The 16186-nt window shown below is 42.1% G+C and overlaps 1 protein-coding gene across 1 annotated transcript in view; it reads left to right on the top strand.

Annotated features, from left to right (window-relative positions):
* The window catches only part of NUP85 (nucleoporin 85), a 30848-nt gene continuing 14662 nt past the window's right edge, over positions 1–16186 (top strand). The window contains exons 1-6 of the mRNA XM_079135383.1: positions 1–291; positions 5407–5500; positions 6820–6982; positions 11495–11565; positions 14087–14130; positions 15890–15959. Of these exons, the coding sequence (XP_078991509.1) occupies positions 259–291; positions 5407–5500; positions 6820–6982; positions 11495–11565; positions 14087–14130; positions 15890–15959 (475 nt within the window). The 5' untranslated portion in view covers positions 1–258. The remainder of the gene's footprint in view (positions 292–5406; positions 5501–6819; positions 6983–11494; positions 11566–14086; positions 14131–15889; positions 15960–16186) is intronic.

Raw genomic sequence — 16186 nt, 5'->3', positions numbered from 1 at the left:
ATCTGCCGGGAACGCTGCCGTGAGGACGGGCTGTCCCTGGCGCTGCTTTCCTTGGCGAGCTGTCGGGACGAGGGACGAAGGGCGTATGGAGAGCCGCTAGGGGCTGCGTCGTGGCTGGACGAAGGGCCTCTGCGGCTCCGGCGCGTTGGGCCTGCAGGCGCCGCGGGAAGCGCCCGGGCGGGGTCCTCTGTCGCGGCCGGCTCTGGGCGGGAGTCCTGAGCGGGAGCGCGGGCCGCTCGGCGAGGTCCGGGTGGCACCATGGAGGAGCTGGACGGCGAGCCGACAGTCACTGTAAGGACGCGCGGCCCGGGCTCGCTTGCCTCGCGGCCCGAGGACTGCGTCTGCGTCGTCACTTCAGGATCGCCTACCTCCCTGCCGGGCGCTTGCCCCTCCCTGGGCTCCCTGGTCCGGGTCGGAGGTGGCTTGCGTTGATCCGGAAATGGGGTCGGGTGGTCGTGGTCACCGCCTTTCTGCGCCTTTGTGTACTCGCGAGCCTCGACCTGGAGGCCTCGCTCTTCCCGGTTCCCTTCCTTGTCTTTCCGACCCGTTGCCCTCGTGTCCTCTTGGGCTTTACAGTGAGCTCAGATCAAGCAGAGGAATTGGGGCTTTTAAATTTCCATCCAGACAGAGCTCCGCATCACAGCACCATGGACTTGTCTTCTCCCTGTCGTGCTGTGCGGGCCTGCGGTTCTGAAACGTACTTATTCTCTCGCAAGACTGTTTTTATTAAATTCCGTTTGAACTCTCAAGAGAATATAAGTGTGTATGATCTGTAGTAAAGAAATTCCTGAGCTTTGGGTAGGAGATGCCCTCCATTTCCGACGCCAGCAATGCTAGTCTCTTCCCTGCTTTATTTGCTGCTCATTTTTCAAATGTAAATTCTGGCCGCCTTCCTCAACCTCCATGCCTAGGAACAAGTATCTGCCCTTTGTAGTCGCTCTTTTTTTAATTTTTTGTACCAGCGATTGAACCCAGGGGCACTAAACTGCTGAGCCACATCCCCAGCTCTTTTTTTATATTTTATTTTAAGACAGGGTCTCGCTGAGTTGCATAGGGCCTGGCCGAATTGCCGAGACTGGTCTTGAATTTGTGATCGTCCTGCAGCCTCAGGGGCTACTGGGATTACAGGCATGCGCCACCACACCCACAATCTTTCAGAGTTCTGCATCTTTTAGCTCTTGGTAATTCCTAAGACTCACTAAATTGTAAGTTACCCGACCTTGTATTTTGGATTTTAGAAAACTGAAGTACTTCCAGTTTTCAGTTAGAGTTATGGAATTGTAAACCAGTCAATGACAAAACCAAAAGTTGAAAATAGGAGTCATTTCAGCCATCAGCACTGGGTGTATTCCTGTAATCCCAGTGGCTCAGGAGGCTGAGGCAGGAGTATTACTAGTTTAAAGCCAGTCTCAGCAAAAGCAAGGTGCTAAAGCAATTCAGTGAGACCTTATCTCTAAATAAAATACAAAACAGATCTGGGAAATGGCTCAGTGGTCAAGTACCCCCGAATTCAATCCCTTGTACCCCCCCCAAAAAAAAGGAAAAAAAAATACTGTGCATGCTTAACAAGGGATCTACTACTCAGTTACATCTCCAACCCTTGTAACAAATCATTTTATTTATTATTTGCAATGCAGGAAATTGAACCCAGTGGTTCTGTACTCCTGAGCTTACATCCCAAACACTTTTTATTTTTTATTATGTTTATTTTTTTGGTACTGGGGATTGAACCTAAGGACACTTAACTACTGAACCATATTCCCAGCCCTTTTTATTCATTTTTATTAATTAATTTATTTTTTGGTACTGGGGAGTGAATCCACGGGTGCTTGGCCACCGAGCCACATTCCTGGCCTTGTTTTTTTGTATTTTATTTAGAGACAAGGTCTCACTGAGTATTTAAGGCCTTACTAAGTTGCTGAGGCTGGCTTTGAACTCATGATCCTCCTGCCTCAATTTCCCAAGCTGCTGGGATGCCACCCCGCCTGGGCACTTTTTATTGAGACAAGCATTTCACTAAGTTGTCCAAATAGGCCTCAGAATTGAAATTCTGCCTCAATCTCCTGAGTGACTAGGTTTACATGCGTGTACCACTGTGCTCAATTGTGTGTGTGTGTGTTTGAGAAAAATAATTAGAATTTTTACTAAATTACTGGAACTTTATTGAACAGTTTTATCTTGCCTTTTTCTCCACCACTTGTGTTAGAACTTTGGATGGGGAAACTTTTTATTATCCTGTCCAATGCCAAAGATCCCTACTTTGATACTGAGCCATGTTTACCAAGGGGATAAGGGTTCTCTAAGCTGCTGCTTCCGCCCAGTGTGATGTGTGTGATAACACAGCTCTACATTCTTCTTAGGGAGACCACCTAGCAAACTGGTTGCCATTTTGAGCAGACCCTCATAGAAGAGCATTATCTTGGAAAACCTCCATAGTCAGGAATCTCAACTCTGCAGGTTCAAACTTAGTTTTGTGCTGGGTGCAGTGGTGCATATCTGTAATCACAGCAACTTGGGACGCTGAGGCAGGCAGATCACAAGTTTGAGGCCAGCCTCAGCAACTTACCGAAGCCATGAGCAATTTAGGAAGACCCTATCTCAAAAAGAGATGGGGCTGTAGCTTAGTGGTAAAGCATCCTTGGGTTCAGTCCCCAGTACCATAATAATAATAGTGATAATAATCCCCCCAAAACAAACAAGTCTTGTCTGAGTTTGGGTCTACTCAGTGGGTTTACTCTAATTATCTCCAGAAACTGATGAATAATCCTGAATACTATTACTTTATCCTTTTTAATATATATTTTTTGTTGTTGATGGACCTTTATTTTATTCATTTACTTATGTGGTGCTGAGAATCGAATCCAGTGTCTCACACCTGCTTGGCAAGTGCTCTAACACTGAGCCACAACCCAAGCCCTGTTTTGTATTTTATTTAGAGACAGGGTCTCACTGAGTTGCTTAGTACCTCTCTTTTGCTGAGGCTGGCTTTGAACTTGTCCTTCTGCCTCAGCCTCCTGAGCTGCTGGGATTATAGGTGTGTGACACCTTGCTGGGCCTAATTTGTCCTTTAAAAATTTTTTTTTTGTGGTACCGGAGATTGAACCCAGGGTTACTCTTATCACTGAGCCACATCCCCAGGATTTTTTGATTTTGAGACAGGGTTTCACTAAGTTGCTGAGGCTGGCCTGGAGCTTAACCTTCTATCTCCTGTGTTGCTAGGATTATAGGCCTGTGCCATTGTGCCTGGCTTTAAATATATATATTTTTTTGAGACAGGGTCTTGTGAAGTTGCCAGGTAGTCTTGAACTTTAATCCTCCTGCCTCAGCCTCTCAATTAGCTGGAATTATAGGAGTGTGCTCCTGTGCCTGGCCTTTAAGTTTTTTAGATATTGCTGTACATTGTGCCTATAATTAATTTTTTGTTAATTTCTATTTTGGTGCTGGGGAATTGAACCCAGGACCTTGTGCATACAAAGCAAGCATTCTGTCACTGAGCTAGACCCCCAGGCTTTAGGCCTTGTTCATTTTTATGTATATTTTGAATATATTGTGAAGTTCTTTTTTTTTTTTTTTGGCACTGGGGATTAAACCCAGCTATGCTTTACCCCACTGAGCCATATTTTTATTTTCACTTGGTCTTGCCAAGTCACTGATGGTCTCATTAGGTTACTGAGGCTAAGCAACTCAAACTTGTGATCCTCTTGCCTCAGCCTCCCAAGTTGGGCTGCACCACTGCTCCCAGCCTCTTTTGCTTCATGTTTGGCTGCATTAGGCCTTCCTGAGAACTGAATATATTTGTGTCAAGACCAGACTATTGGCAGTCAAAATCACTGTCAAAAATATTCATGATATGCCAGCTATACTAGAGTGTCTTTTAGGCTGTGAATGAGAATCCTAGAGTTCCCCACTCTTGTGAGCTTTTGTCTACTTCAAGACAGATAATAATCATGTAAGAGAGTCATTTGGGTGATGAGAGAGATTGCAGCGGTTCATAGGAGAGTTCTCGAGATCTTGGGTTACACAGGTAGAGGTGATAAGTGGTTAGAGTTAGTGTTCTTAGTAGAACAGGAGTCACTGGTGAATTGGATTAAAGTGCTGAGGGAAAGAGAACAATCAGATTCTAACTATGAGGAAAGATTTGTTCATGTGTGAGTATGGAATTTGATCTGGGCATGGTGGCACATACCTGTGATCCCAGCTGTTTGATAGACTGAGGTGGAAGAATTGCTTGGGTCCAGGAGTTTGAGCCTAGTCTGGGCAACAGCGAGACTCCCATCTCAGAAATATTTACTTTTGGGACTGGGGTTGTAGCTCAGTGGTAGAGCACTTGTCTAGCATGTGTGAGGCACTGGGTTTGATCCTCAGCACCATGTAGAAATAAATAAATAAAATAAAAGTATTGTGTCCATCTATAATTTTAAAAATATTTAAAAATATTTACTTTTTAGTTTTTGGTTATGGATATAGCTCTATAGATCAATCTATGAATTAGGAAGCTGGATGTGTGAAGCTGACACTCAAAGGGATTGACCTGAGTCAGAAAAATTCATAATCCCCATTACAGAGATGGCACAGAAGCTAGGGATTGGAAGTTTCTGTCTTTTTTAATAAGTTTATTTTTCATTTTTATTATTTTTGTACTATTAGGGATTGAAACCAGGGCCTTGCCCATGCTAGGTAAGTGCTCTACCACTGATGTATACCCTTGGCCCCATCCAACCCTTCAAATAATTTTTATTTGAGGACTGAGGATATAACTTAGTGGTTAAGTGCTTGCCTGGCATGTATGAGGCTCTGGGTTCAATTCCTGATACACCCCCCCAACCCTTCATTTTTAAAACATTTGAGACAGGGTCTCACTCAGTTGCCCAGGGCCTCTGACTTTCCATCCTCCTACCTCAGCCTCCTGAGTACCTGGGATTATAGGCATTTGCCACAGCTTCTGACCTTTTTTTAATTTTTTGATCTCCCTTTTTCCAAACTACAGATTGCTAGATTACAATGTAAGAGTTGATTAGGGTGAGCTGGACACTGGTGCAGGCCTGTATTCCCAGCTACTGAAGAGACTGAGGCAGGAGAATGGCAGGTTTGAGGTCAGTCTGGGCAACTTCTTGAAACCCTGTCTCAAATTAAAAAGAGCAGGTGATGTAGTTTAGTGGTAGCAGAAGCATCACTGGATTGGATCTCCAGTACTGAGGAGAAAAAAAAAGAAACCAAGTTAGTGTGTAGCTTGGCAGGCAGAGTTGAGGTGCCTAGCGAGGTTGACTTAGTGGTCCCTGAAGTTGGGCATGTGGATTAGCACTTCGTAATTTTCATGACTGCTGACTTCTGGGATTGTACTTACAAGTCAATTGAAAAGCAAAGCCTTCAGTGAGAGTAACATTTCCTGTCCTTATTTTTCACTAGTTAATTCCAGGTGTGAATTCCAAGAAGAAGCAAATGTGTTTTGACTGGGGACCTGGGGAGATGCTGGTGTGTGAAACTTCCTTCAACAAAAAAGGTAGTCATTTTTTTTCCCATATATATATATATATATATATATATATATATATATATATTTTTTTTTTTTTTTTTTAGTTTTGGGTGGACATAATACCTTTATTATTTTTTTTTTTAATGTGGTGCTGAGGATTGAACCCAGGGCCTCACACATGCTAGGCAAGCACAGTGCCACTGAGCCACAACCCCAGCCGGGTAGTCATTTTTTTCTTTCAGATTATCTTGGCACATTTGGTTGCTTTTCTTTCATATTTGACTAGCAGAGACATGAAAATGATTGCACTTATTTTGCACCATCTTCAGTTTTTAAACTAATTGTTTAAAAATTGGGAGTCTAATTGTTTTAGATTTGCATTGTGTTATGAGACCTGGAAGATGTTAAGTCCAGGAAAAAGTCTTCTGTCTTAGGAAAGGATTTCTGTATGTTTTAATACCTCAAGTGTTCTTTCCCCTTTTTTCTTTTCTTTTTTCTCTATCTTGTGCTGGGGGTCAAACCCAGGCCTTGCATATACTAGAGTCGGCCCCTTGTTGTGACACTTAGGTCCTGTGGCCATCACTTTTGCGTTCACAGTGTGACTTGAATGATGGTTTTGAGACTGAGTTGATCCACAGCAGAAGAGCTGCAGATGGCTTGGCCTTCGCTTGGTTTTCCTGATTTCCATCAGTGACTTGACATGGATCTTTTTTCTGATAGGCTTTTCTTTTTTTTCTTTTTGTGACGCTGGGAATTGAACCCAGGTCCTTCCACATGCTAGGCAAGCACTCTACCACTGAACTAGCCCTTCTGATAGACATTTTTGTGGTACTGGGATTTGAACCCAGGGCCTTATGCATGGTAGACAAGTGCTGTACCACTGAGCTATAGCCCAGCCCTATATATGATTGTATGTGTGAATGATTGATAAATGGTAATCCATATTACTTTATTCATTTGTTTATTTTGCTTGATTTGGTTGTTCTGCAATGTTGGGGGTTGAACCCACCTTCTCACACATACTAGGCAAGCATTCTACTACTAAGCTACACACCAAACCTCACTTTTTTTTTTTTTAATATTTTTTTGTTGTAGATGGACACAATATCTCTATTTTATTTATTTATTTTTATGTGTTGCTGAGGATTGAACCCAGTGCCTCACACGTGCCAGGCAAGCGCTCTACCACTGAGCTAGAATCCCAGCCCCTCACTTTAGTTTTCATAAATGAAATCAGTAACACAGAAGCTATAGCTTTTATAATTAAATACTCAGTTCAAATTTTTAGGATGGATTCTCCTTTAGAGGTGGTAACAATGTTAATTTTTTTTCCTGTTTTGTTTCAGAAAAATCAGAGACAGCCCCAAACTGTCCCTTTATCTATATCATCTGGAAAGATGTAGATGTTTACTCTCACATTTTGAGAAAACTCTTTAATGAATCCCATGGAATCTTTGTGGGCCTCCAGAGAATTGAAGAAGAATTGACTGGAAAGTCCAGAAAAGCTCAGTAAGTAGGCTGCTGGTAGATGCTGAGTTTATAACGTAATTGTGAAAAGCCATGTGAAGTGCATACTTGTCCTGAGTGATGAAAGGGATACCTGGATACCTGGAAAAAGGATGGACTCCTGATTCTGGTGTGTGGTATCCCCAGGAATTAGAGGTCTTAGAGGAAATGTTCATATGCTGTTCATTGAATCTCTGACTTGCTACGCTTTTGCTGTTTGTGTTCCTACTTCATTTACCCTCCAAAGAAGGCAGCTGGGCCAAATAAACACTTGAGAATTATTGAATGAGGTCCCATTATTGGGAGATTTGTCATCCAAATGACAGGGTTGGTTTTTTCTGCATTACTGGGGGTTGAACCAAGGGTTACATGTGATAGGCAAGTACCGTACCACTGAGCTATGTCCCCAGCCATTTTTCTTTTGAGATAGGGTCTCACTAAGTTTCCCAGACTAACCTTGTAATCCTCCTGCCTCAGCCTTCCAAGCGATGCTGGAATTATAGGTGTGCACCATCCATCATACCCACCTTGTTTTGACTTTAAAGAATTACTTTTGAGACTTCTTAAGAGACAAGAAAACTATTGTTTTGTTTTGTTTTTTTGGTGCTGGGGATCGAACCCACAGCCTTGTGCTTGTAAGGCAAGCACTCTTCTGACTGAGCTATCTCCCCAGCCCCAAGAAAACTATTGTTTTCTAAGATTAAGAATTTTTGAACATGTTGCAAGGCTTAGCTCTATCAATATCAGGGTATAACTTGTTAACTGCAAACCTCTAGGTCCCACAAAGATCATCAAAATAAAAGTCTTTGGGGTTGGGTCCTGAAATCTCCAGGTGGTTCTTAAGCACACTGGAGTTGGAGAACCCCTGTGTTAGATTTTTATTATGTCTGGTCATATGCTTAGGGTGTGGGCAGTGTTGGTCTATTACTTCCATGGTAAACTTTTCACAAGTCATTCTGGGCAATACCCTTATCTGTTGTGTGTATGTGTGTGAGAGAGAGAGAAAAATAACACTGGTTTTAAAAGGCTCTGGTACAGAATATGATGACTCACAGAAATCTGTTAACCACTTTAGGAAGGCAGGGGACCCTGTTTTAACTTCTTGAACTCTTATTCCCTCATCTACCAGGGTATCAGTACAGTAGGTGCTTTGTGTAGTACGTTGAATGAATGCGTATACATGTGAATGTTCTAAACGTGAGAAGCTAGTTTTTGTTTTGCCCGTTATCTTGTTGTGTGGCTAGGTAAGTTAGTCTTATCTGAGCCTTTAATGAGTCTTACTGCCCTCCCTCCCTGCCCTTCTCTCTCTCTGCCTACCCCCCACTCCGCGCCTCTCTTTTTCTTTCCTGGAGATGAAACCCAGTGCCTTGTGTATGCTAAGCAAGCTCTGTACCGCAAGCTCCATCCCCTGAGTCTTTTTTATTTATTTTAAAAATATTTTTAAAATCGTAGATGGACACAGTGCCTTTATTTTATTTGTTTATTTTTATGTGGTGCTGGGGATCAAACCCAGGGCCTCACTTGTGCTAGGCAAGCGCTCTACCACTGAGCTACAACCCCACCCACCCTGAGTCTTATACTCTTGACTATAACATGGGCAATATGAGGCTTGGGAAAATAATTAGGAAATTGTTTTACTCTGTATTAGATTATTTGCAGAATATAGATTCTAAATTTATTTTTTGTACGGGTGGTACTGGTTATTAAACCCAGGACCTCACACATGCTAGGCTTGTACTCTAACACTGAGTTACGTACCCAACCCTTTTAAAAGTTTTATTCTTTATTATTATTTCTTGGGGACACTGGGGAACGGTAGGGTGTTTTACCACTGAGGTGTATCCTTAGAACTTTTATTCGTTTTTTTATTTTACTTTTTTAATTTTTTATAATCGTTGGTGGATCTTTATTTTATTGATTGATTGATTTATATGTGGTGCTGAGAATTGAACCCAGGGCCTCACATATGCTAGGCAAGTACTCTACCACTGAGCCACAACCCCAACCCCTTAGACCTTTTAAAAACAAACCTTTTAAATTTTGAGACAGAGTCTTGCTAAGTTGCTGAGGTCTGCCTTAGCCTCTTTAGTTCTGACATTACAGGCATGTGTCACTGTACCTGGCTCCCCAGCCCTTTTTTCTCGAGTCTAGTCATATATCCAGCGTAGACAAGGGAAAAGATTTCTATTGGAGGGATGGTCCAGCTGTATGCTAATCCCTAAGAAACTTATTTAATAGAAAAACTGTAGGAGACAATTATTTCTTCTGAATCAGGGGGCGTGACAGATTGAGCCATGCTAAGATCTGGCTTTAACAAAGATGAAAGAGCCCACCTTTCCTTTATTTATAGTGATACAGGTAAAAAGGGAGACCAAAGAGGAGCTTATTCTGTGAGAAACAGGATGGGGTGGAGTTAAGGAAGCCATTTGCTCAAGCAGAACATCCCAGCCGGACCTGCAAATTCCAGCGGTGAGCTACTACAGGGATACCACATACTCCAGGCGATCTGGAACAATCTCTTAATGATTGCCAGTTCCTGGGAGTCAGATTTCTGTGTCTGACGACTCACCAAGCCTGGTTTTACTTGCTGGCCAAGGATGGCTCCCCACACTTTTAAAATTTTGTTTTGAGATAGGGTCCCACTAAGTTACCCAGGCTGGCCTACAAATTGGGATCCTCATGCCTTGGCCTCCTCATTAGCTAGAATTACAGACTTGTGCCATCATGCACCATGCCAGGGTTGCAACTATTCATTTTAAAATAGTTGGTGGCCTTCAGGTTTTTTCCTCTAGGAAAAATGATTTTCTTGCTCTAACATCTTGGCAAATGACAAGTAGTTGCTTTCTTGTGAATGTATGTTTTGTTCTTTTCCTTTCTTATAAATTTTTATTTTGAATGAGTTTTATACTTTAAAAAAGTTATAAAATTATAGTTTTCATGTATTCTTCATCCAGCTTGCCTAATGTTAAGATCTTATATAACTACCTGGTTATTTAAAATCAGGAAACAAATGTTGATACAGTATAATTAACTAAAGACCTATTTTACCGATTTTCTCCCTAATGACCTATTTTGAAGTTTACATATTTTCTCCCTAATGACCTTTCTCTCTTTTGGAATTAAATGAGGTTATAATTTTGCCTGTGTGTGTGTGTGTGTTTCTCTCAGTCTGTTTCTTGACCTTTGTACTTCTTTTTTCTTTTTTCTTTTTTTAAATTTTTTAGTTGTGGGTGGACACATTTTTTTTTTTTTGTGGTGCTGAGGCTCGAACCCAGTGTCTCACACATGCTAGGCGAGTACGCTACCACTGAGCCACAACCCGAGCCCGACCTTTGTACATCTGAAGAATGTTGATGACTGTTTTGTAGAATACCTCTCAATTTGGGTCTATCAGATGTTTTCTCCTAATTGGACAAAGCATGTGTATAACACTTGCTACCAAGAGGATCACAGAAGTGGAGATATGTGTCCAGGGCATCACATCACACACAGGCTCATGATACTGATATTCATTGCTGAGGATGCTGACCTTGATCATGTGGTTCTGTTGGGCTTCTCTGCTGTCAAGTTACCATCTTTCCCTGGCTGCTCACGTGTATATTAAGGGGGAAATTTTGAGACTGTACGAATCCTATTTCTCCTCAGATTTTTCACCCACTGATTTTAGTGTCCACCAGCGTGTCTCAGCTGTAGTAGTGATACAGCCAGGCGCAGTGGTGCACTCCTGTAATCCCAGCAACTCGGAGGCTGAGGCAGGAGGATTCCAGTTCCAGGTCAGCCTCAGTAATTCAAGGAGGCCCCAAGAAACTTAGCAAGACTGTTTCAAAATAAAAGAACAAAAAGGCTGAGGATGAGGCTTGGTGGTAAAGCACCCCTGTGTTTTATCCCCAGTACAAAAACTAAAACAAGGGCTGAGGCTGTAGCTCAGTGGTAGAGCACTTGCCTTGCATGTGTGTTCAATCCTCAGCACCATATAAAAAAATATTATTGTGTCCATTTACAAACTAAAGAAAAAAGAAAAAAAATACCCCAAAAAACAACCCCCCTCCAAATCATCTGGGATGATAAACATTAGTGTAAACTCATGTTTCTTTTATCCTATGATTATATCATAATTATTTTGTCATTCAGATTGCTCCAGCTTTGGAGCATGTGAATCTTTTTCAGGTTGGCTGCTGTTTTTTTTTTTTTGGCCAGGGGTGGGGGGGGGGGGTACCAGGGATTGAACTCAGGAACACTCAGCCACTGAGCCACGACCCCAGTCCTATTTTATTTAGAGTCAGGATCTCATGGAGTTGCTTAGTGCCTCGCCATTGCTGAGCCTGGCTTTGAACTCAAGCTCCTCCTGCCTCTGTCCCCCAAGACGCTAGGATTATAGGTGTGGGCCACCATGCCTGGCTGCCTTTTTTTCTTTTTTTTTCCAGTAAACTCCTTTGTGATTTGAGTGCTCCCTTGCTTTCTGGTACTGCAAGATGTTCCAAGCTCATCTTGTCTATGTCATTTTATTTTTTGTAGATTGGTTCGAGTGAGTAAAAACTATCGATCAGTCATAAGAGCCTGTATGGAGGAAATGCACCAGTTTGCAAGTAAGAATTTTGTTGTGTGTGTGTGTGGTCATATTCACAGTACTAATTGGCTGTAAATACTGCAAAGTAAAGTCTGACATTCCAGTTTTTTTTTTTTTTTTTGTACCAGGGATCAAACCCAGGGGCACTTAACCACTGAACCACATCCCTAACCCTTTTTTGTGTTCTATTTATCTCACTGAATTGCTTAAGACCTTGCTAAGTTGTTGAGGCTGCTTTGAACTTGGGATCCTTCTGCCTCAGTCTCCTGACAATCCCTAATATTTTGGCAACATTCTAAAGTATGTTTTTCAAATTAAAATATATTGAGAGTTGAATGACTTATTGGCAGGTGGAAGGCTAATGAGCTAAATTAACCTCTCTGAAAATTACACTCCCATTCTCTGACCTTGTTGAATTTTTTTTTTTTTTTTCTTCTTTCCTGGCAGTGCTGGGGATTGAACCAAGGGCCTTGTGCTTGCAAAGCAAGCACTTTACCTACTAAGCTATATCCCCAGCCCGACCTTGTTGATTTAAGGTCACCATAGCCATGATAGTTACCTGATTTGTTAGTACCTAGATGACTCTTTTTTTTTTTTTTTTTTTTTTTTTTTTTTTGGGTGCTGGGGATCGAACCCAGGGCCTTGTGCTTACAAGGCAAGCACTCTACCGACTGAGCTATCTCCCCAGCCCCAGATGAGTCTTTATTTATTCATTTATTTTGGTACTTGGATTGAAACCAGAGGTGCCTAACCACTGAGCCACATCCCCAGGCCTCTTTAAAATTTTAATTATTTATTTAATTTTTCCCCCCTTCAAGAAACACAATGTTGTCACACAAGTTGGTAGCACAACTTTCATGGTAATACTCAAGGAAAAATATTTGAGACCGAACATCTCTGTCTTATCACGGAATGGAACTAGACAGAGATAGTAATAGTTCAAATGTTTTAAGCAGGAGGAACTACTATAAAACACTTGAGTTATATTGTAACTGTACCTGCATTTTAGTTTTTATTTTGAGACAGGGTCTTGCTAAATTGCTGAGGCTGGCCTGGAACTTACAGTCCTCCTCCCTCATACTCCCAAGATGCTGAGATTATAGTCTTTAGAGCTTTATGTAACATGAAGTCTCTTTAGTCAACTTTTCACTGCTGTGACTAAAAGACCCAACCAGAACATTTGTAAAGGAGGAAAGGTTTGAGGGCTCACGGTTTCAGAGGTCTGTTTGTTGGTTTGTTTATTGTTTGGGTGCTGGGGATTGAACTCAGGGGCATTCAACCACTGAGCCACACCCCCAGCCCTATTTAGTATATTATTTAGAGACAGGGTCTCACTGAGTTGCTTAGTGCCTCGCCTTTGCTGAGGCTGGCTCTGAACTTGTGATCCTCCTGCCTCAGCCTCCAGAGCCTCTGGGATTACAGGTGTGCTCCACCATGATAGCCAGAGGTCTCAGTTTATTGATAGTTGGCTCTATTCCTCAGGACTTGAGGTGAGGCAGAACAACATGGTGTAAGAGTGTGGTGGAAGGAAACAACTCAAATGATGATCAGGAAGCTGAGAGACATCTCCACTTGCCAGATACTAATATATATCCAAAAGACACACCCCCAATGCCCTACCTCCTCCAGCCACATCCCATCTGCCTCCAGGTACCATTCAATTAATCCCATAAGGTGATTAGTTCACTGACTGGGTTAAGGGTTAAGGCTTTGGTAACCCAGTCATTTCTCCTCTGAACCTTCTTGCATTGTCTCACATGTGAGCTTTGGGGGACACCTCACATCCAAATGGTAACAGAGGGTTTGTTTTTTTTTTTTGGTGGTGCTAGGGATGGAACCCAGGGCCTCGTACATGCTAGGCAAGTACTCTGTCACTGAGGTATATCCCCAGCCCTTTTTTAGTTTGGACATAGGGTCTGCCTCAGCCTCCCAAGTAGCTGGGATTATAGTGTGTGCCACCAAACCTGGAATCAGAAGCATTTAAGGTGGCTGCATTATAATTGAAAGTGCTGTTTATAGCCTGAGGGGTTTTGTTTGAGAGCCAATGAAGTATAACAAAGGGATACGGGGCCTCAAAAAACATGTAGAGAGCTGGGGATGTAGCTCAGTTGAACTTGCCTTACAAGCACAAGACCCTGGGTTCAATCCCCAGTACCGCAAAAAAAAAAAAAAAAAAAAAAAAAAAAAAAAAAAAAAAAACCCACATAGAGCAGGGCACAGTGGCATACACTTGTAATTCCAGCCACCTGGGAGGCCGAGGCAAGAGAATCCTAGGTTCCAGGCCAGCCTCATTAATTTAGCGGGGCCCTAAGCAACTTAGTGATATCCTCTCTCAAAATAAAAGATAAACAAGAGCTGGGGATGTAGCTCAGTGGTAAAGCACCCCTGGGTTCAGTTTCTAGTACCAAACAATATCTAGAAAATGGTGGACATTAAAAGAAACACAGGCACAAGCTATAGAACCTGATGGACAAAGTTAGAACAGTGGGAATAAGAGTTTCATTTCCATGGCTCACTTAAAATGTTTTGTGTTTTATTAGTTGCTGCCAAAGATCCAGCCAGTGGTCGCCAGTTCAGCAGCCAGGTAAGGGGGAGCTGCCTATCATATTGGCACCACTGGCTCTGTATGTATGATTGCTCTGTAGTCACTGTTACGGCAGAAGCCTTTCTTTTTTCCAGGTCTGTGGGCAACCGCTTGGGGTGACAGGGATCCTGCTAGACATCCTTCAGGGTCTAGCACATTGGAACACAAGGATTTCCTTGATAAATACTGTATGAGTTCTCAGTTCTTAGGAAAATATAAATCCTAACCACACGGTGTTGATGAGTTGTCACTTGAGACGGAGAGTTGTGCTTTCAGAACCAGTGCTTATTATAAACACAATTCATGAACTCAGAACTTTTGCTGAGTGGCAAATGGTTATGCTTTAGTTAGAGCTGGAAGATGACTTATAGAAATTTTCTTTCTTTGGTAGACTCTTAGTGTTTTTCAAACTCATTAGGGAATAGTGTCCTGTCTCTGGTCTGCGAAGTGTTTATTTTCCCCTTAAGAAAAGGGGATAATGGTGTCTGAATAGAAGAGTGGTAGAGAAGAGGAGCCTGTGTATATTTTTGGGTGGAGTAACGAGGGATTGAACTCAGGGGCATTCAACCTCTAGGCCACATCCCCCCAGCCCTATTTTGTATATTTTTTATTTAGAGACAGGGTCTCACTGAGCTGCTTATTAGCACCTTGTTTTCACTTAGGTTGGCTTTGAACTCAGGATCCCCCTACCTTAGGCCTCCTGAGCTGCTGGGATTACTGGGGAGCCTGTGTAGTCTTTTTTTTTTTTTTAATATATATATTTTTAGTTGCAGATAGACATGATATCTTTATTTATTTTTTATGTGGTGCTGAGTATTGAACCCAGTGCGTCACATATACTAGGCAAGTGCTCTACCAGTGAGCCACAACCCCAGCCCCAAATCTTTTTTTTTTTTTTTTTTTTTGTTTTTGTGGTGCTGGGGATCGAACCCAGGGCCTTGTGCTTGCGAGGCGAGCACTCTACCAACTGAGCTACCTCCCCAGCCCTCAAATCTGTGTGTTCTTAAGGGCAGGTCCAGGTCTGATTTATTTTTAGGTATTGTATGGGGCTTTGCCTTTTTTAAATTAAAAAATTTTTTTTTTTTTTTTTGTTATTAGGGTGCTTTACCATTGATCTGCAAGCTACATCACCTACTCTTATTTTTTGTTCTGAGACAGGGTTTCACTGAGCTGCCCATTTTAGCCTCCAACTTGTGATCCTCCTGCCTTAGCTTCCACGTAGCTGGGATTACAGGTGTGCACCACCACACCCCACTGTCCTTTTTGTGTGTGTGTGGTTTTGGGGATTCAACTCAGGGCCTTATACATGCTCAGCACATGCTATACCTCTGAGCTGTACCCTAGCCTAAGCTTTGCCTTTAGTACACTATTTCTTAAACTTGAGTCCTTGAAATACCAACTTCACAGTTTTTGCTTTATGTATGTTTTTATCATTTATTCAGTCTTTATCTAAATATCGTCTCTTCCTTTTACTCAAATAATGCCACTTCCTAAGCCATAATTCAATAGTATCAGTATGATGTGCTGGTTCTATTTTTCTAATGAACATTAAAATAAAAATAACAACCATTAAAATAGTGCTTATCTCCAACTCACCACCTAAAATTTTTATATGGAATGCCCTGTGGAAATACTGCCATAGGCATGCCAGTTAGTTGTTAAGTAGTGAGTGACTATCGTGGAATTCAAGCCCTTCTTTGTTCTAAGAACAAACCTCAGAAATATCATCAGTTAAAACCTGTTTCTCTTTCTTCCTAAGGTCTCCATTTTGTCAGCGATGGAGCTTATTTGGAACCTGTGTGAGATTCTTTTTATTGAAGTGGCCCCAGGTGAGCCTGGAATAATCCTGTCACATCAGAGAGCTCCCTACCCTCCAGCTCATCTGTCCTGTGCATCACTGTGTTTTGTTGCTAGGAATATTTTTTTCAGTTTTTCATAATAGCTATCACAAATCATTATAAGACACTTCAAGAAATGTGACATTTTGTTAGATGTACAAAAAAAAAATCATATGGAGTGCCTTCCCTAAAATAGGACACAGTGGTGTACACTTGTG

Source organism: Sciurus vulgaris (assembly GCF_902686455.1).
Source record: "Sciurus vulgaris genome assembly, chromosome: 3".
Lineage (NCBI taxonomy): Eukaryota > Metazoa > Chordata > Mammalia > Rodentia > Sciuridae > Sciurus > Sciurus vulgaris.
This window is presented reverse-complemented; position numbering and strand designations above follow the sequence as displayed.